Source organism: Saccopteryx bilineata, chromosome 1, assembly GCF_036850765.1.
Source record: "Saccopteryx bilineata isolate mSacBil1 chromosome 1, mSacBil1_pri_phased_curated, whole genome shotgun sequence".
Classification (NCBI taxonomy): domain Eukaryota; kingdom Metazoa; phylum Chordata; class Mammalia; order Chiroptera; family Emballonuridae; genus Saccopteryx; species Saccopteryx bilineata.
The window spans coordinates 93,612,064-93,633,421 of record NC_089490.1 but is presented as its reverse complement, the minus strand read 5'-3'; the positions used below and the strand labels follow the sequence as shown (position 1 = coordinate 93,633,421).

At 48.5% G+C, this 21,358-nt stretch overlaps 1 protein-coding gene across 1 annotated transcript in view; it reads right to left on the bottom strand.

Moving 5' to 3' along the window:
• The window catches only part of SYN3 (synapsin III), a 443,069-nt gene that overhangs the window by 14,906 nt on the left and 406,805 nt on the right, over positions 1-21,358 (bottom strand). The window contains exons 8-12 of the mRNA XM_066259929.1: positions 16,347-16,489; positions 11,144-11,218; positions 7,764-7,866; positions 2,153-2,287; positions 1,156-1,243 (exon numbers count right to left, since the gene is read on the bottom strand). Of these exons, the coding sequence (XP_066116026.1) occupies positions 1,156-1,243; positions 2,153-2,287; positions 7,764-7,866; positions 11,144-11,218; positions 16,347-16,489 (544 nt within the window). The remainder of the gene's footprint in view (positions 1-1,155; positions 1,244-2,152; positions 2,288-7,763; positions 7,867-11,143; positions 11,219-16,346; positions 16,490-21,358) is intronic.

Below are 21,358 nucleotides of genomic sequence, written 5' to 3'. Positions count from 1 at the left end.
CAGGTTGGGGCACAAAGTGATAGTAATGCTTTCTTTTGGGTAGGTTTGAAAGCAGACCCTTAGAGACCGCTGTGAAACTGCTCAGCCTGGCTTCTTGATGCAATTCTGCTCTGAAGCTCCAAGCTGGCAATGGAGCAGTGAGCATGCCCAAGGCTCTGAATGCCAGAGGGGACACAGCAGATCTCCTCCCCGGGCCTGTGTGTGAGACACCCGAGCAGCCGACATTCTGGGAGAAAGTTAGTTACTGCAATGATTTCTTTTCACCATATCATTGATAGTTTTCTCATTCTCTAATAAATGGTGTCGTTTTAAATAGTAACACTGCAATAATTTTTGAGGAGCAATTTCATTCAACAAGGTTATCCATAGTGTTCCTTTCTTCGTTTTTTTCTCACTCTAGTCCAGGGGTCGGGAACCTTTTTGGCTGAGAGAGCCATAAATGCCACATATTTTAAAATGTAATTCCATGAGAGCCATACAACGACCTGTGTACCTTACGCATTATCCAATAAAAATTTAGTGTTATCCCAGAGGACAGCTGTGATTGGCTCCAGCCACCCACAACCATGAACATGAGTGGTAGGAAATGAATGGATTATGTAATACATGAGAATGTTTTATATTTTTAACATTTTTTTATTAAAGATTTGTCTGCGAGCCAGATGCAGCCATCAAAAGAGCCACATCTGGCTCACAAGTCATAGGTTCCTGACCCCTGCTCTAGTCGGTTGGCTCATAAATCTCCCATCAGGCACCGCTGGTGGCCAGGAAACAGACTCTTTCTAGAAGATCTGAGGCAGCAGATGTGTAAACCTGCCATTTTCTTGTCACAACTTCTTGGACAAAGCCTCTACATCCACCTCCATAGTAGGAAAACACCGAAGTTTTCACTGCCTAGTGACTGGGGACTAAGAATGAGCCAATTGATGGGAAAGTCTCTAGCATGGTGCCTGGCACATATTAGGTACTTAAATTTACTCTCCATCTTTCCTTCCCTCTTTGTTGGCTTAGAGTCTCACTCATTCTGCACAGTGAGGGCACAGGTTCCGTGGGTAATGGTTAAGGTGGGTTTTCTCCAGCGTGCCTTCTAGAAATCGCGCCTGGATCCCTCAGTGCCCTTCACCAGCTTTGCTAATGGCTTGCTGTGGGTCCTACCTTGTGTGGGTGGGCGTGGCTGGGGCTGTCCCAGCGGAGTCCCCAGCTGGGCTGCCCCGGGGGATTTTGCTGGTTTAGTCTGCTGAGCCTGGAGCAGAAGAAGAGGAGAGAAGTTGGCTGTGATTACCACAGCCATTTACTTCTGGGGGGAGGGGACCGACGGGGGGGGGGGGGCAGGATTCACAAAGATCTTTTCATTACTGAGGAAAAACTTACATAAAATGTGTAATGTTTAAGTGTACAACAAAATGAAATCTTACACAGGTATACACCCATGTGACCACCACCCAGATCAAGACAATATTTCCAGTGGAGAAGGCTGCCCTGTGGTCCTCCCTGACCCCACCCCCAGCCAGCAACCCCATCAAGTATAACCACTATTCTGTTGTCTGTTATCACAGATTCAAGTTTTTTGTGGGCCAGGAGTGGAGCAGGTTTTGACACTTGTTTTTCCAGAAAGCTAGGAAGCTAGCAAATTCTCTGGAAAATGATCCGGTGAGGGCTTCAAACGGGAGGAGCTATAGGGGAACTTGTCGAGTTTGGGGGATGGGGAAACGGAAGACAGTGGTCTATTGACTGGTGCCCTGGGATCACACAAAGGGCATGTGTGTACACGGACATGAATGTATGCATGCATGTATGCGTGCGTGCATGCACACACACACACCCTGCTCCTTCCTCAGGCCCAGCATGAGGACAAAGAAAAGACAACGGACTTATGTTCATAATCTCTGCCCATAGATGACCCAGCCCTTCTGAGGTGAGGTTTTCCTCCCTGGATGGAGGGACAAAGAACCCCTCGGAGCTCGCAAAGTCTACCATCAGGAGCAGGGTGTAGAAGCTTTCCCCATGCCCAGCTTCTGTCCACACCCCATTCTTTTCTCCCCAAATGATTCCTTCCTGGGGGGTATCTCCTTTGGATCCAAGGGCCCTCCATTTGCAGACAGCCTGACATTTCTCATGGCTACAAAGTCCACTTTGTTTCCGAAGACCTTACCCAAGGCCTCAGGGGCGAGGGCACTGTGCCCCCTGGCATCAGGAACTGGCTCATTTTGGAGACAACAAGGTCCGCCATCAGCTGTTTGTCCTCTTCCACATGCTCTCCAATCAGGGGCATTGAGCTGTCCATCACCTGCAGGAGAGAAATGATGCCTGAGGGACACCCATGCCAGGGTAGCAGGACAGGAGAGCTGGCTCACAGCTCAGAATAGAATTGACCACTAGATGGCAATGTTCTCCATGTAAACACCCAGTCCAGCGCCTCCAGCTGGGAATGCACCCTGGAGACTTCCAGTTCCCTGCAGCTCAGTCCCAAATCAACTCCCTGGATTCAGTTCAATTCAGCCTGCACTCGCTTGGCTACAGAAACGTGACGAGGGCCAGGGAACTGTCCTTGACCTTTACCGCTCTTTTCTTTGGGGAGCTGCTCTCCGCCTCCTCTTTTCCCACCTTGGCCCCCAGCCCAAGGTCTGGGCTGGCTTCCTGAACTTTGGCCCAAGGTCAAGGCTTTCCACACAGAGCAAAGCAGTGAGGTGGGAGTTCAATTATGACCACCAAAAAAAAAAAAAAAAAAAAAAAAAAAATGACATGGGTTGAGTTGACCCAGGGTTCAGAGAGAAGAGGAAAGAGGAAAGGCCTGTTCTGTCCGGCTCTGGCAGAACATAAGCCTGGAGTGAAACTCAGTCTATAGGGAGGGGCTGGTTTCTCAAAGGAGGCAAAGCACTTATATTGGGAGGGGCCTGAGAGATTGTATTTACCCACCCTGCTATTTCTGCAGCAGGGGAAACTGAGGCCCAGAGGTGGGAATGGACTTGCCCAAAGTCACACAGGACAACCATCCAGGCAAGGCCCCAGGCATGAGCAGCCACAGAAGGTCCTGAAGGGGAGTGAGGCTGTCACAGCTGGCTCTTTTCTGCCACTCCTGTCCAGGCCTCCTCACCCAGCGCACCTCCATCAAACTCACCGTCTTGTTTTCCCCTTCCCTAGCTCTGAACTCACCAGGTTCTTTCCCTCATTCGAGTCCTTATGCACATCATTCCCTCAGCTAACTCTTTATGTGGCTCTCATCCATTAGAAAACATCTAGCTAGCCTTCCTCTGGGAGGCCCTCGCTGACTGAGCAAGCTCTGATAAGCCACTTCTTCCTTGTACTCCTGTTATCCTCTTTGGTCACCCCACTGGAGAACTCACCCCACAGCACTGTCATCTCCTGTTTACTTGTGTCTCCCCAACAAGACTATGAGTCCTTGAAGTCAGGGATGGGCCCTGTGTCCTGTTTAACAGGTATGCCCTCAATATTCACCTGCTGAATGGAGGAATGGAAAGTCCTTGAATAAGTCCAGCTCATAATGATAAAGACACTAATAAGTGCTATGTTTTATTGAGCACTTACTATGTGCCAGGCACTGAGTGTGGATATCACACAACTCAGAATTCTTTGAGGCAGGTATTATCCTCATCTTGATGATGAGAAAATGGGTCAAAGATGTGGCAGGTTCAAGGCCACATTGCTGCACAGTCCTTTTATTTATCTCTGGCAAACACTGGGAACAGGAAACCCGGGTTCCAGGCTTAGGTTCTGCTGTGGACTTGCTGTGTGATGTTGGGCAGGTCAGTTTCCCTCTGTGGGCCCACTGTTTTAATCACCTGTAAACTGAGGGGTTTGGGCAGCTGGGAAGACCCTTCCAGCTGGGACTTTTAGAGCAGTGGTCCCCAACCTTTTTTGGGCCATGGACTGGTTTAATGTCAGAAAATATTTTCACGGGCCAGCCTTTAGGGTGGGACGGATAAATGTATCACGTGACCGAGACAAGCGTCAAAAGTGAGTCTTAGACGGATGTAACTGAGGAAATCTGGTCATTTTTTAAAAATAAAACATCGTGGCCCTGGCCGGTTGGCTCAGTGGTAGAGCGTCAGCCTGGTATGCAGGAGTCCTGGGTTCGATTCCCGGCCAGGGCACACAGGAGAGGCGCCTGTTTGCTTCTCCACCCCTCCCCCTCTCCTTCCTCCCTGTCTCTCTCTTCCCCTCCTGCAGCTGGGGCTCCCTTGGAGCAGGGTTGGCCCGGGCGCTGAGCATGGCTCCATGGCCTCTGCCTCAGGTGCTAGAATGGCCCTGGTTGCAGCAGAGCGAGGCCCCAGATGGGCAGAGCATTGCCCCCTGGTGGGCATGCCGGGTGGATCCTCGTCGGGCGCATGTGGGAGTCTGTCTGACTGCCTCCCCGTTTCCAGCTTCGGAAAAATACAAAAAAAAATTAAATAAAATATCATTCAGACTTCAATATAAATAAAACGGAAATAATGTAAGTTATTTATTCTTTCTCTGTGGACTGGTACCAAGTGGCCCACGGACCAGTACCAGTCCGCGGCCCAGGGGTTGGAGGCCACTGGTCTAGAGCACCCACTGTAGTTGGGAGGCTGAAAACCAAAACTCATAGGTTGTGAATGCTAATTCTAACGAGGTCCTGAAAACTGTCCTCAGGTTGAGCTCCTCACGGTTTGGGCCTGGGCCCCTGACACCTGCGATCCCAGGGCCTGGCACACAGCCAGTCTCTCGGTAAACGCAGGCTGAGTTGGGTTGTAACTGTGGAGGTGTCCCTTCTCCCCCAAGCCTGCCCACCTCTTTCTGTTCTGCTATTTCCTGCATTCCTTGTAGTGGGAACAGCCACCACTAGGAGCCTGAGGTCAGAGCACTCTGGAATCCCCATGGTGGACACAGCCAAAGGAAGTGGACACTCTGGTCTCCCCAGGGAAACATTTTTCCAGTGAGCAATGTTATTCCCTGGACAGGTCATGGAGGACAAGTTCAAGGGTCTTTCCCTGAGTGGATCTTCACAAAACATGTCACACAAATGTTATGCTCTCATCACAGAGGTGGCTAAAGAAAATAGAATTTTTGGATCTTTTACTTTTTTTCCAGACTGGGGAAAAATACCTTTTATCTTCCTGGTAGCAAGCTCCCCTCTCCCTTGACCCCACCCTAAACCCAAAGCAAGGGAAACAACTCTTCAATGTTTTTGAGAGATAAAAACAATCTGAAAAAGCCATCTTTAAAAAATTTTTTCTTCTGGAACATTTTTGGAAAGTTGTTTTCTTGTCTTTTCAAGTCCAAACTCACAAAGTTTGATCTTTTTTTTTTTTTTTCATGTGAAAGGTCTTTTATCTCTGACCCTTCTGAATGTCTGGAGGCAGGGAGCCAGGAGCTTTAGGGGCAGAGATAATGCTAATGCAGGGAGAAGGGGCTCAACTCACAGGATGGAGAGGGGGGAGGCCAGTAGCCCCCCTCCTGCTGATGGCTAGCCCCCTCTCTGGATGGGAGCTCTAGGAGGCGGTGTTCATCGCTGTATCCCCATCACCTGGCTCAGGGGCTGGCAGCCAGGATCTGGGCTCAATGGTAAAGGAATGAATGAATGAATGGCTGCCTGTGTGCCAGACCTAACTTCGTGTCTGGTGGTCCTGACAGGAGAGATCCAAGAAATGCAGTGCCCCAGCAGGAGGGCCCGTGGTTCCCCCTGGGGTGGAGCTCCCAGGGCACCTCCAGAAGGAGAGGACGGCTCCTCCAGGGATCAGCTGGCTCCTGCTGGGGAGCGAGCGTGAGGGCCCTTCACCATTTTGCATGCAGCTCCTTCACCTCCTCCTCTGAGAACCGCCGGTTGCTGGGGGAATTTCAGGTGTGGTGGCCCACAGAGGCAAGCTGTTCCTGGGCTTGAGGGGGAGCCGTTTCCCAGAGTAGGACTAAACTTGCAAATATAGATGCAACTCACCCGTGGGAGCTACATAGCCTTTCTGGGGAGGAGAGGCTGCATCCATCCCAGACTCTGTCCCCGTCACCTCCAAGGGCGCCCACTCCCTGGCAGGAGTGGGAAGTCCTCCCAGCACAGCTGGAGAACAGCAGGGCCCCTGCCCAGCGAGTCACCTGGTCCCTAGCCTTGTAGGTCCCAGGGAGCGGTGCATACACGAGGGCCCGAAGGACTCGTCGGCTCCTGTGGTCATCCCAACCATGTGCTTCCCATCGGCAGCCCACACCCGGGAAGGGGGCAGCCACAGGGCTCTTCCTCACGTGTCCTGTCCTGTGTCAGCATCATGCCTACCCCTCAGCTGTGGTTTCAGAAGCCCCAGGAGGGGAGTATTAGAAGGTGCTTTTGGAGAGTGTAGGGTGTGGGTGTGCTGTTAAGTCGGGGAGCGAAAGGAGAGCTCTAAGGCCAGAGTGATATTTTTAGGGGAAAGCAGTGGAGTCACTGAGCTGTGGTGGTAGAGGGCACGGAAGAGGAGCCCAGGAGCAGAGAGGAACATTGTGCGAGCATGAGAGAAACGAAAGCAGCTGTGGAGGAGAGAGGGGGATTGTGGGATTGGGAGAAACACCAAGGGGGTTGGAGGTGGTAGAGGAGGATTGTGGGGCCACAGAGAAGTGGGAGGAGCCAGGGAGGAGAGAGGGGGATTGTGGGATTGGGAGAAACACCAAGGGGGTTGGAGGTGGTAGAGGAGGACTGTGGGGCCACAGAGAAGTGGGAGGAGCCAGGGAAGAGAGAGGGGGATTGTGGGATTGGGAGAAACACCAAGGGAGTTGGAGGTGGTAGAGGAGGACTGTGGGGCCACAGAGAAGTGGGAGGAGCCAGGGAGGAGAGAGGGGGATTGTGGGATTGGGAGAAACACCAAGGGGGTTGGAGGTGGTAGAGGAGGACTGTGCGGCCACAGAGAAGTGGGAGGAGCCAGGGAGGAGAGAGGGGGATTGTGGGATTGGGAGAAACACCAAGGGGGTTGGAGGTGGTAGAGGAGGACTGTGGGGCCACAGAGAAGTGGGAGGAGCCAGGGAGGAAAGAGGGGGATCGTAGGATTGGGAGAAACACCAAGGGGGTTGGAGGTGGTAGAGGAGGATTGTGGGGCCACAGAGAAGTGGGAGGAGCCAGGGAGGAAAGAGGGGGATCGTAGGATTGGGAGAAGCACAGAGGGGAAGTTGATGGTAGGGGGAGGATATAGGACAAAAGAACTGTAGGTGACAGTTGTGGGGGACAGTAGGGGTTGTGGGCCTGTGAGAGGTATGGCTCAGCAGGTTGTGGGAGATCTTCTAGCATCCCCCTCAAGCCTCTCTTACAGTTAATTTCTCTATATCTTTTTCTCCATTCACACCCATGCACAGCTGTGTCTTCTTTCCTAACCTTCAGTGCCCTGCCCTAACTTGATTATCGCCCTTCTTCCCTGTTGGCCTGCACACCCATGTTTGTTTGTTTTGTGTCCCCAGAGCTGTGCCCATGCCTAGCCCATGATAGCCGCAGAGTACATGTTTGTTGAATGAACAGATGAGGGGAACTCTGCACAGTGACTTTGCACAGTTGGACACAGAAAATCTAAGAGGCCCCATGAAACAGACTCTCACTAACTCCCAGCCTGATGGGCTCGCCCTCTTAGAACCATGGGCTAGAGAATGCTGTCCAACCTCATGCCCATAGCTCTGGAGGCTCAGCTCAGAAACCCTGGCCACAAAGGCTCTACTGCAGCTGAGGGTGGGGACGCGGCAGTGTGTGAAGGCAGAAGGTACCAAGGACATGACTCAAGACACAGCTGGCCATGCCAGAGACCACATTTGGACCCTCCCCTCTGGCACGCCTCTCTCACCTCGATGATGTAATCTCGGCCATCCTTGCTGTGGACGGCCTTGACCGCACAGATATCCAGGCCACCAAACATTTCCGAGCAGCTATCTACCCAGAGCCTGTACCTGCAGGGATGGACAGACAGTTGGTGAGTGTAGGGGAGAGAGCAGGGAAGAGGGAGCCGAGAGAGAGACAGAGAGATGGAGATACACAGACACAGAAAAACAGGCAGTGAGAGTGCCACATACGCTTCTTCAGAGGTGGAGAGATGGTAAGAAACAACAGACTGGTGGCAAGGGAGACAGAGAGACAAGAGACACCGAGAGACAGAGAGGCAGTGGGAGAGACAGAATGGTAAAACAATAAAAAAAAGTGGCAACATAGATGGACAGTGAGGGACAGATATACAAGACAGACAGACAGAATAGAAAGCGGGCCGGGCAGACAGGAGAGAGGAATGAGGAGGGGGGCAGGGATAAGAATTGGGAGAGATCTCCAGTCCCACCACAGAACCTCACTGCCCCACAGTAGTGGGGAACTTGCCCTGCCCTCAGCCAGGCCATCGGGCACCCAGTCACCCAGCAGTCCTCGCTGTGCAGTCCTTTTCCCTTGGGAAAACTGTTCAAAGGGCTTCAGAAACCCCTTCCCGGCACCCTCCCAGCTCGAGGACCAGGCTAGAGGGGAGCCTGCAGAGGGACAAAGAGCACATTCTCCCCGGAGCCTGGGTCTGGCCCTCTGGACCTGCTGCTTTTGTTCCCTTTCTGGCCACTTGATGGCTGCGAGGCCAGTTTGCTTTGCAGGGGAAAGAGCTCCCCACTGGACTTAGCCCCTGCAACAAGGGCATGGTTGTATGGAGACAGTTTGGCTTCCCCTGTGGTGGCTGGATTTGGGAGTCACAGAGGACTCTGTGTCAATGTTCTTGCCTCTCTCCCCACTCTCCAGGCTCACACGGAGCACGCCTGCTCTGAGGTCTGTTTGTGTCTCTGAGCCATAGGCCTGGAATAAGGAGAGATCATGGCTCAAGTGCTTTTAGAACAACTCTCTCATCTTATCTGTCCACTGAGGCCCAGAGAAGGAGAGCGGCTTGAGGAGGCTACAAACCCAGATGGCGGTAGAGCCTGGATTACTCAGATCTCCTGGCTCCAAGTTCAATTCCTTCAGACGCCTGTAGCATGTGAGATGATAGAAGTAAAAGGAAGGATAAAAACTCACACTTATTCAGCTTCCTACTGTGTGTCAGGCATTCTGTGGGGGGCTGACTCCTCATTCATTTTAACCCCCACAACAACTCTGTCAGGAAGGTTTAACCCATTTTACCGACTGGGGCTCAGACTGTGCTGCCTTCTAAACCCAGACCCCGTCTGATCCCACAGTCCAAGAAGCCCCCTTCCTCTCAGTCAGAACACCATGACCTTGTTGTTCCTCAACATGGGAGACCAGCAGCATGGATTCTTGCTGGTATTTTCCTTTGTAATTTTGGGTGAGGCCTTCCCTCTTGCAGCCTCAGTTTCCTTATCTGAAAAATGGGAAGACCTACATCTGATTTCGGTTGTACATCAGAATCACCAGGAGAATTAAGCAAACTCACAGACAGCCAGACTTGGGGGCCCTGCCCTATGAGAGAATCATCTCTATAAGTTTTTAAAGTTTTCCATGTGATTCTCACGTGCAGCCACATTTGGGGATAAGCTTTGCCTGGACTCTCTGGTCTGGGTCACAGTATTTGGCATTGATGGCTGACCGGTGGAGGGCCTCCAGCTTGGGGAGACCCATGCCCTGAGATGCACTCAAAAGTCAGGTCTCTTCTCAATAGAAGATGGACATGTGGACCTAGGGCAAGAGGCCTAGAGATTGTTTCTAGAGGTTGTTTTCAAACGATGAACTTCTGGGTCACCTACCAAGTGCAGGCCATGGGGCACAGTCCCCTCCCTCAGGGCCAACGTAGGGACTTCATGGAGCCATGTGGGGGAGATTGGAGAACATGGGGTCCATGCTACTCTCCACACTGGCATCTACCAAACCACATCACTGGCTTTGTCCAGGAGTTAGGTTACCTGGCAAGCAGTAGAGCCAGGTGGAGGGAGGGGTCAGGGCTTGTTTATGGGCCCCCAGGGATTTTTCTCCTGTAAAGAGAGGATGGTGGCGCTCTGTCCCAGGCCTTGGGACACCGCCCATGACATTGCAGAAGGAAAGTGAATTCCATGGGTCTCACTCATCTCCAGTGCAGAGACATCTATCCACTCACAGCACTGCATCTTTCTGAGCCAGAGTGATTGGTTCAGGGATGGTCATGTGTCCTAAGCCAGGCAGAAGGGTGAATAAGGCTCAAGTCCAGGCTTTAGCCGAAATGGTTGGGAAACACCAAACTTGACGTTGTCAGGATGTGGCTTGGAGCCCCTGTGAGCTATCATGCGAGCGAGAGAGTGAGCGAGCGAGCTGACAGGACCAGAGCCAGCATAGAAGAAAGCTGAACTGAAGTGGGTAGGGTGAGTCCTAAGGCCTGACCTGGGGCTGTGCCTCTGGAATTTTCATTGCCACAAAGCCAATAAATCCCCCTTCTGGCTCAAACCAGTCTGATTTGTGTTCTGACCCTTGTACCTTGATAGGCAGTTCTTAAAGGGAAGCATTGGATTTTTTACTATGGCCTTTGTAGTGCTCAGCACAACATGGCATGCAATAGGTACTCGATTCTTAGTCCCTGACCCCAAATCCCCTGCTCTGAGTGCTACCATTGCATGCTTGCATGCAGTGGTCACTGGGCTGGCAGGAAGATGTGTGTGCTGCTGACCCTGAGAGCAAGTGACTGGCCCTTCTTTAGGTGAAGGTGGCCCACAGCAGTGTTTAAAGGGAGAGAGGCTTGAGGGACCTTCAGCAAGAGCACACTGCTGTCATATTCATGGTTCACAGGAAAACAACCTCTCCCTCCTCGCACTGAGAAGGAAATAAGTCTGAGAGAGGACTGGATACTCTAGTAGTCCTCGTCCCCTAGCAAGGGTTCTTCCCTGCAGCTATCAGAGCGGGGGGCAGGGGGACGGACGGGGGACTGGCAATTACTCCCTGCTCTCTCCCTGCAGCAGCTGGGCAGGACTAGAAAGATCCTTGGATTTGGAGTCAAGAGATCAGGGTTCTGTCTTCAGCTCTGTCATTGATCGACTCTGTGACCCTGGACAAGTCACTTTCCCTCTCTGAACTTTCTTCTTCCATCTGTAAAATGGAGTTATTATAATACCTGCCCTGCAGGTTGTTATGGGCAATAAAGTGGACCATGCTTAGGAAAGTGCTCTGTGGGCGGTGAGGCATTGCCCAGAGGTGGTGAGGCATTCCTTAAAGACTCCTTATTGTTTTCCTTACCCATGTTCCATCATGGCATGCTTCTCCCTACGCATCTTCTTTGTCTCTTACCTTTCTGTCATGGCCACCTGCTCCAGCATGGCAGAGCCTGTGTTGGCCTTCCAGTTTCCAGAGATGGAGGTTCTCCTGTATCCAAACAAATAATATAGTGAGGGCATTAGGGACATTTGTCACTGATCTGCTTTCCTTCTTCACCTTGGCTGTTAGGAGGCTCCAATTCAAATATCTGGTTCTCATTGCAATGTGTATTCTTAGGTACAGATCTTGTCCTCAGCTTTATTTTTCATGTTGATTGCCTTATTTCTTGGATCTTATGTGTCTTTTTGAAAGTCACTTTTGAAATCCAAAAATTAAACTAAAAAAAATCTACATTATCTGATAAAATCCCCCAAACCTTGGCTGCTTCTTCTTCTTTCTCTCTTCTTTTCTTTTTTTCTTCTTTTTCTTGCAAGAGCAAGAGAGATGGACAGATAGGTACAAACAGGCAGAGAGTTAAGAAGCATCAGCTCATAGTTGTGGCACCTTAGTTGTTCACTGATTGCTTCTCATATGTGCCTTGACTGGGGGCTCAAGCCAAGCCAGTGACCCCTTCCTCAAGCCAGTGACCTTGGGCTTCAAACCAGTGATTTTGGGCTTCAAGCCAGTGACTTTGGGCTTCAAGCCAGCAACCTTGGGCTTTAAGCCAGTGCCTTTGGGTTCAAGCAAGCGACCATGGGTCATGTCTCTGATCCCACACTCAAGCCAGCGACCCTGCGCTTAAGTTGCTAAGCCCATGCTCAAGCTGGATGAGCCCATGCTCAAGCCAGATGAGCCCACACTCAAGCAGATTACCTCGAGGTTTCAAACGTGGATCTTCAGTGACCCAGGCCGAAGCTGTATCCACTGCGCCACTGCGTGGTCAGGCTTGGTTTCTTTTTTTGAGAAGAACTAGGGCAGTCTAACTCCTGGGGATTCTGGAGTTTTTGAGAGCCCCAAAATATAGGGAAAGTGATCCATGGAGAGGTGTGATTACTTTTCCATGGTGAAGAGCAGGAAGGCCTTCTGGCCTCATCACCCTGTCAGTTCCCTTGTCTTTTCTGCCTAGCAACAACTGACCTCCCTTTGGGTGCTCCAACGCCCAGGGCTCTTTCCTTTGTCGAGGCCTCCACACACCTTCCCCCCTTTGCTTTATCCAGTCTTTGTCTCCATCTTTGCCTTCCTCAGTCCTACCCATCCTTCCAGCTTCATCTGAAATGTAACTTCCTGGAAGCCCACCTTCCCTAACAAGTGTATACCCCCTAGGCTACACCCTATTGCAATGTTTAGTAATGCTCATCTCACTTGTAATGACGGCTTTAGTGTCCTGTCTTCCCTGATGACAGGGGACATGTCTGACTCATACTCTGATGTCCAGTGGGACCTGGCAAGTAGTAGGTGAGGAGGGACTTTTCCAATGGCTGACGCACACTTGGCAAAGGCTGACTGAGTCTGAACAAAGTGGCAGAAGCAGAGCTGTTTGTTTTACGGCCAAGGGCAGGCAGGTGGTTGAGATTAAAGCATGAGATGGGAGAGTGGAATTGCTACAAAAATCTGTCCTTCTAAAAGAGGAAAGAAAATGTATCCGAAGACAGCAGAGAATAGAGGGCAGCCAATAGGAGTCATAATGACTAAGGGACATCAATAAGCAGAAACATTGACAAGTTTCGTATCAATGAGTTCAGTTTCATTCATTTCAGCTCAGCTGAAAATTCAATTTGGCAAACACTCACTGGGCCACCCAATGTCCTCTGGAATGGTCTGAGTCTGCAGAGATGACCCCTTCTCAGGCTGCTCACCCCCTAGAAGGGTGGACTAGCATAAAACCAGAGTATAGGCAAGGTAGGGGAGGCAAAAAAGAAACCAGAGTCACTTCATGTGACTCCAGCAGGCAGCTACTGAGATGTGTCTTGGAGGATGAGTAGGGGTTATTCTAGTGGGATCTATATTGTGGGAAGAGAAGGTCAACACTGACTTGGGTCAGACAGATGTGAGTTTGAATCTGGGTGCCAGCATTTTCTAGCTGTATAACTATGGTCAACATCTCTGAGTCTTTATTATCTCTTTGGTAAAATGGGAATAATTAAAGTATCATCCTCAGAGGATATTATGTGATAAAGGGACATATTCACATAAATCTCTTGGTGCAATGGGTGCTACTAATATTTTTTAGTGAGCGGAAACAAGAAAAGGAGGCATTCAAACACCAGCGGCAGCAGGAACGGAGCCAGGCTGCTCTCCTTCCAAGAAGATAATGCTGGTGAGAGTTGACATTTAATGAATGCTTTCTATGGGTGAGACGTGGGTCCCAGGGCTTTATAAGCACTGGCTCATTTCAGCCTCACTAAACCTAATGAGAGGTACATTATTTTATTATCATTCCCACTTAGCAGCAGAAGCCAGCCAATCCTATCTGAGGAATTTCATACTCTCAACTATGACTACAGAGTCCACCACAGGCTTGGAGAAAAGATCTGGGGCCCAAATGAGATGCAGCTACTGGAATGTAGGATGAAATGTAGGCTATAACAAAAGGACCTATCTGTGTTGTGAATACATGGCATCCCCCCCCCCCCCCCCGCCCCGCTCCCCTGAGGAGGGTGGAGCTGGGGATAAAGCAGTCAACCTAAGTAACCTTAGAAATGAGCAGAGTCTGTCTGACTAAACACAGAGGAGCTGTACATAAACCCCATACTGCAGTTGTGATGTTCTCATAGGGCTGTGGGTTAACGGTCTTGCAACTGCACACAGAAACTGGGATTTATATGTAAGGAAATGGCGGCGGATGGTGGGAGCCAGGGTTTTCCCTATTGGAGTGGGAAGTTCAGATAAGCAATCTGGGAAGGCTAGATGAACCATGTGGTACTACATGAAAGTCTGAGACATCAGCATGAACTCAATTTAGCTTTAGACATAGACTAAATATTGATATGGAAATAATTACGGATATGTGTATACACACAGGTGAAAGCACACGCTTATTTTTCCTAGAGCCATCTGCTGAGGGGACCTGGAAACAACGACACTCCAGTCGCAACGAGCACAGAGGCCCGCATGCAGGTTAGCAAGTGGGCCGGGAGGAGGGTGAAGGGTCAGGGGCGGAGAGGATGTTCTACCCTGAGGTTGGACGTGAGCCCCTCCCTCGGATGTCGGCCAGCTCAGGGTCCAGGAAACGCCATAACTAATGACAAATCAGGGCTGTCAGGGAAGAAAGGTTCAGCATAAAGAATGTGGCAATGAGGTAATCCTCAAGAAGAGAAACTGGGACAAGGTGCAGTCAATGTCAAGTGGAAACTCTAACAATGGGGAGGAGGGAAATGCTATGATGGATGGTGGAGGCCTGAGTGCACGGGACGGCTGCACAGGAATGTTCCCTAACTCACAGGGGCAGGGAGAAGGGGATGGCATCCCCCAGGGGCATCTGAGAGTGGTGACTGGTCGGGCCAGGCTCACGGGGGCAGAGAGTAATTGATCAGCAGGACAGGGCCGGAGGGTTCCTTGAGAACTGGCTCCATCTCTTTGGAGGAAATAGGTCAACTGCCTGCTCTTCTCCAGCTTCCCAGGCAACGTCAGAGTGGAGTGGTTACAACAGAGACTGTGTGGACCACAAAGCCCCAGCTTACCATCTGGCCTATTACAGAAATATTTACTGACCCCTGGTCCAGGCAATCCAGGTAGTGCAAAAGCAATGCTAGACCGTATATCAATGGCGGGGTATGGCGTGATGGATAACACTTTATTCACAGAAACTGGTAGTAGCAGCAGATTTGGCCTGTGGGCTGTGCTTTGCTGACCCTGACCTAGAGCACAAGCTCCACTGTGCACAAACTCACAGAGATCTCTAACTGCCCGGAGCCCGCCACTGCAGTCCTCTGACATGTGGCCATCCACACAGTCAGGGCTCCACAAATGCTTGGCCCGCAGGCACTGATTGGCTCTCTGGGGTCTCATCATTTCAAGTGGAACTGACAGCAACATTCCAAAATGAGAGACAGAGAGCCTCAGAGCAGATAAGACATCTCTAAAGACTGAGCCCTCCCACAGTGGAGAACCCTGCTCATCCTCATAACCACAGCTCCTGTGTGAATGAGTCACCTCTGGCTCAAGCCACCCTGGGTGAATGTGTTGGATTTTCTGTCACTCATTCCTTTCCCTGTAGTCAGAGCACCTTTATGTCCACTGGGGACTGCCCCTGCCCATATGACATGCCATCTCTGCGGGACTCTCCATGCTGGTTTTCTGCCTTTCTCTGACCAAAAGCCAGCGACCCAAGCTGGACTAGTCAGCACCGTCTCCATGGAAGCACAGTCTTGACTTAAGTCCTGAACATGGGTAGGGCAGATTCACTTCCTCATTGGTGGGCATGAAGGCTGTCTGTTGCTTCTAGCTACCCAGATCTCTGGGGCTGCCCTGGATCCTAATGTTTCTGAAACTGATAACTGAGTGATTCTGTCAGTTTGTTTTAAGTTTTTGAACATCCTTGGTTTTCTAATAAATCTCCTTTAAAAAGCTCCAATTAGTCAAATGTAGTTTCTGTTGCTTGCAGCCAGAGAAATCCGATAGAGTCTCCTAACTGGTCTTCCTGGGTCCAGAGAGGCTCCCCTGCAGCCCATGGCTCCAGAGAGGCCCTCCTGCAGCCCACGGCCCTAGGGAGGCCCCCCTGCAGCCCACGGCCCCAGAGAGGCCCCCCTGTAGCCCACGGCTCCAGAGAGGCCCCCCTGCAGCCCACGGCCCCAGGGAGGCCCCCCTGCAGCCCACGGCCCCAGAGAAGCCCCCCCTGCAGCCCATGGCCCCAGAGACACCTTCTTACTAACACAGCTCAGATCATGCCATATCACTGCTAGAAGGGAGCAGAAGAAACTCCAAAGCCTTCAGCAAGGCAGTCACGGAACCTCCTAGTTTTGGCCCCAACTTTCTTTTCTAGTCTCATCTCCTATGACATACTTCCTGTATGTTCTCAAAGTTCCCCCAAACATGGCCTGCATCTTTCTTCCTCTGGGGAGACAGCCCTCATTTGGGCGGACAGATGTCCACCCTGTGATGGGACATCAACCCCCAGTTGCACAGACCAGGGAAGAAAGTCAGTGAAAGAGACAGAAAGGGACAATGGTGATGTACTGCTGGGATCTGTGCTTGGGGTGGAGGAGACAGGGACTGGACATGGGTCTCTGATCTCTATTCCCCCACACTCTGCTCCCACCCTCTCTGCCAGAGCCCCAGCCCCGACCCAGGGACTCACATGTAAGCCTTGTAGTTGGATCCGATTTTCTGGATGCGGATGTCGTACTTGGAGTCGATGAAGGCCTCGGTGGTGGCGTAGGTTTTGGCCATGGCCACCATGCTGGTGATGTCCTGGTAGTCATGCTGGTTTTCTACTTTGATCTGTGTGGGAGGATGAGAAGGTGAGTGCCACCTACCCAGTGTTCACCGAGCACCTGCCCAGTGCCGGATCCAGCGCTCCATATAGAGTGACTTTGAGATGGTCACCTGCCTAGCTGAGGAGACAGATGTAGGACACCAGTCATTGGAGGAAGGGAACTACTAGGGTTGTCAGGAAATCTTTATAGAGGAGGTGAGCTCTGAATAGGGTTGGAAGAATAAGTGGAATAAGTGTGGTTTTTAGAAAGACTACCCGGTAGGGGCACTCTCTGGGGAGGATGGAGGACTGGCATTGTAGAGGCAGCAGGAGCCACATGGGGTGGACGGTGGGCAACAGGTTCAGACTGGCCGGTGGGGCAGGAAGGTGGGCATAGCTGAAGGGGTCATCAGACAACAGACTGTGGATGGCCTCCATAGCGTAGTAAGGGGCTAGAATTTTAGCCTGAAGACGCTGGAAAGCCCCTGGAAGAAGGAAAGGAGTTTTAACTAAAAAGTAGCCTAATTTGTGGTTTAGAAAAAATCATCAAGCAGTGAGATAGAGGGTTGAATGAGGGATGTGATATGGGATAGAGACCAGTTAGAAAGAAAAGGGTGTATATATGTGTATGTATGTGTGGTGTGCATGTGGGTTGTATGTGTGTGAAGTTGTGGGAGATGTGTGTGTGGTATGTGTAGTTTTTACTGTATGTATGTAGTGTATTTGCATGTGTGTGATGTGTGTTATGTGTGGTGTGTCATATGTGATGCTTTTGTGTGTATGTGTATCTGTGTGTATGTCTGTGTGTGTGTCTGTGAGTGCACATGTACTGGACAAGCCCAGCTCTGCTAGGCCAAAGGCCTGGGGAGAAAATAACACTGTTTACTGGCCTGAGGGTAGGAATACTGTGTGGTGCCCTGCAGCCAGGGAGAGGCCTCAGGAGAGCTTCCAGGCCAGGTGCAGGGGACAAGGCCAGGGCTCTGTGATAGCAATTTAAGACAGAATATGTAAGAAGATGATGTCAGAGTAATGGCAGCCTGAGAGATACTCTTGACCTCTCGCCTTGAAATGTCAACAAATTGAACAGCTATAACAGAATGAAAGAATCCCAGTTGTGCTTACGCCTGAAAAGATCCGCATGTGGAACCAACTACAGGTGGGAAGGGTTGAGAAGGGGGATGGAAGATAAGGCAAACTCGTGGTCAGCTCTGGAGAGGAGAGAAACTGAGAGTGACTGGGTCTCCTTCTGCCAGGAGGGGCAGAGAGATTGAGGGGGAAGAGGGGAAGATACTAAACCACAGTGCTAGCAGAACAAGGGGTCATGGCCAGTACTCCCATCCACACTTGGCACAGAGACAGAGGAAAGTGCCCCCCCAACGGCCTCACAGATCCTGCCTCCCTCACCTTGTGGGAATGGAGACTGGCAGAGACAAACCCCACAGCTAGCTTTCCAGAACCACTCTCTCCCCTGAAGAGAAGACTCTGTGTCTGGTCCCCTGATCTTTTGAGATGTGGGGAGGAGTACCTGGAGGCCTGAGATCACTATTGCTAAAGCTGTAAAACCCTCATAATGTTCCCTACCCATCATTGCGATTGCAGCCCTGCATCGCTCATTGCGATAGCAATGTTGCAGCAGAGGTCATCCCAGGAATTTTACAGAGCTAAAACTAGTAATACTGTACCGTGCCACTGACTGGGAGAAAACAGAAAAACCTCTCAAAACTGAAATCTCTTTTTTTTTCTTTTGAATTTCATCTTTAAAAATTTTTATATTTTACATTTTTATATTTTGTGGGTGTTTGTTGGTTTTTGATTTTTATTTTTGCTCTTTTTTTTTTGTTTTCCTCTTTTACTTATTAAAATTTTTAATTTTTTATTTATTTACTTATTCATTTATTGTTGCTTTTGTTCGATTTCTTAACAACACCATTCTCAAATGCCATCAAGGAAAAAGAAAATGAATACCTTGGCAACATAAGAAAGAGACATAATTCAGAAGGAAGATGAAAAACCTCCAGGGAAAAAAAAATCTCAATCACATGGAATCTGTGAAGTTAAATGATGGAAAATTCAAAATTAAAGTTCTAAAAATAATGAGATGTGAGAAAACACTGATAGTGTTTTAATTTAATGAGCTCAAAAACAAATGAACAAAATGAGTACTTCACCAAGAAGATTGGAACTTTATAAAGAACCAAGCAGAGATTAAAAACTCAATACATGATCTGAAAAATGAAGCAGGAAGTTTAGCTAATAGAACAGGCAAGATAGAGGAGAGAATCAGTGAGATCAAAGACAGTCACCTAGAGATGCTATAGAGAGAAGAAGAAAAAACACTTGTGAATTAAAAAAAAATGATAGAACTCTACAAGAATTGTCTTACTCCATCAGAAAGAGCAATATAAAAATAATGGGTTTATCAGAAGAAGAAAAGAGGGAGAAGGGAATGGAGGGCCTATTCAAACAAATAATTGATGAAAACTTCCCAAGCCTATGGAAAGAGTTAGATCCTTGAAGCCAAGAAGTAACAGAATGCTGAATTACCTCAACCCAAATAGACCTTCTTCAAGGCACACTGTAATAAAATTGTCAAAAGTCAATGACAAAGAAAGAATCCCCAGGCAGCTAGGGAAAAGAAGACCATAACATATAAAGGAAGGCTGTTAGGCTATCACCAGACTTCTCAGCAGAAACTCTATAAGCCAGAAGAGAGTGGACCCAAACATTCAAAGTACTGAAAGAGAGGAATTACTAGCCAAGAATACTATATCCATCAAAGTTATCCTTCAAATATGAAGGAGCAATAAAAGCTTTTACAGACATACAGAAGCTGAGGGAATTTATCACCAGAAAACCCCACTTCAGGAAATACTTAAGGGGGTTATTCTACTGAATACAAAGAACAAAACAGAACTATAAGTAAAAGTTCCAACAAGGTTACAATAAAAACAAGGATAATCTTTGACACTAATAATATAAAAGGAGAGAGGATAAAAATCTGTAGTAGCAAAAGATCTTATGAGCAGAAGCACTCATAAGACAAAGGACTCTTGCCCTGGCTGGTTGGCTCAGTGGTAGAGCGTCGGCCTGGCGTGCAGAAGTCCCGGGTTCGATTCCCGGCCAGGGCACACAGGAGAAGCGCCCATCTGCTTCTCCACCCCTCCCCCTCTCCTTCCTCTCTGTCTCTCTCTTCCCCTCCTGCAGCTAAGGCTCCACTGGAGCAAAGATGGCCTGGGCGCTGGGGATGGCTCTGTGGCCTCTGCCTCAGGTGCTAGAGTGGCTCTGGTCGCAACATAGTGACTCCCAGGATGGGCAGAGTGTCGCCCCTAGTGGGTGTGCCGGGTGGATCCCGGTCGGGTGCATGTGGGAGTCTGTCTGACTGTCTCTCCGTTTCCAGCTTCAGAGAAATACAAAAAAAAAAAAAAGACAAAGGACTCTTGCATATATTAAAAATTTTCTCTTAATAACCTAATAGTAACCACTCCTGAAAAAAGCAATACTGAAATACATAGCTTAAAAATTAAGAAATAGGGGAAAGAAGTATGGAATACTACCAAACAAAAATAACTGACAGAAACATAAAAGAGAAGAACCAAAGGAGACACAGAGCTACCAGAAAACAAAAATATAAAGTGGCTGTAGGAAATCTTTAAGCATCAATAATTACTCTAATTATAAAAGGACTGAACTCATCAATAAAGAGGCACAGAGTAGCAGATTGGATCAAAACGTAAACCCAACTGTATGCTACCTTCAGGAGACACATCTAAGCTGCAAGGACAAAAATAGACTCAAAGTGAATAGTTGGAAAATGATTCTCCAAGCAAATAACACCTAAAGAAAAGCAGGTGTTGCCACACTAATAGCTGACAATGCTGACTTCACATCAACAAAGGTAACAAGAGACAAAGATGGACATTTCATAATGATAAAGGGGACACTAGATCAAGAAGATTTAACACTTAATAGATATGCACTGAATCAGGGAGCACCAAAATATATCAGACATCTACTAACTGATCTAAAAATAGAAACAGACAAAAACACATTCATACTTGGAGATCTCAACATACCATAGACAGCTTTAGATCGATCATTCAAACAGAAAAATCAATAAAGAAATATTGGTCTTAAATGACACACTAGACCAAATGGAAATAATAGACATTTATAGAATATTTCATCCCAGAACATCAGATTATATAATTTTTTTTCAGTGTGTATGGAATATTCTTAAAATTAGACCATATGTTGGGTCACAAAACTAACTTCAACAAATTCTAAAAAATTAAAATTATACCAAGCATATTCTCTGATCATAAGACTTTAAACTTAGAACTCAATTGCAAAAAAGAAATAAAGAAACCCACAAAATTGTGGAAATAAACAACATAATTCTAAAAAAATGACTGGGTCAAAGAAGAAATAAAAGAAGTGATAAAAATATACAAATGAGAATAACATAATATATCAAAACTTCTAAGATGCAGCAAAAGCAGCAATAAGAGGGAAGTTTATACATTATAGGCTTATATCAAGAAACAAGAGATCACAGGTAAACAACCTAACATTATACCTGAAAGAACTAAAAAAAGAAGAACAAAGGCAACCCAAAGTCAGAAGAAAGGAAATAGTAAAAATTAGAGCAGAACTAAATGAAATAGAGAACAACAAAAAAAAAAACTATAGAAAAATGAATACAACAAAGAGCTGGGTTTTTTTTGAAAAGATCAATAAAATTGACAAACCTCTGGCTAGACTCACTAAGGAAAAAAGAGAAATGATTCATACTAACGAAATCTGAAATGAAAGAGAAGAAATTACCACAGACATCATAGATATTTAAAGAATCATACTAGAATACTATGAAACATTATATGTCACCAAATTTAACA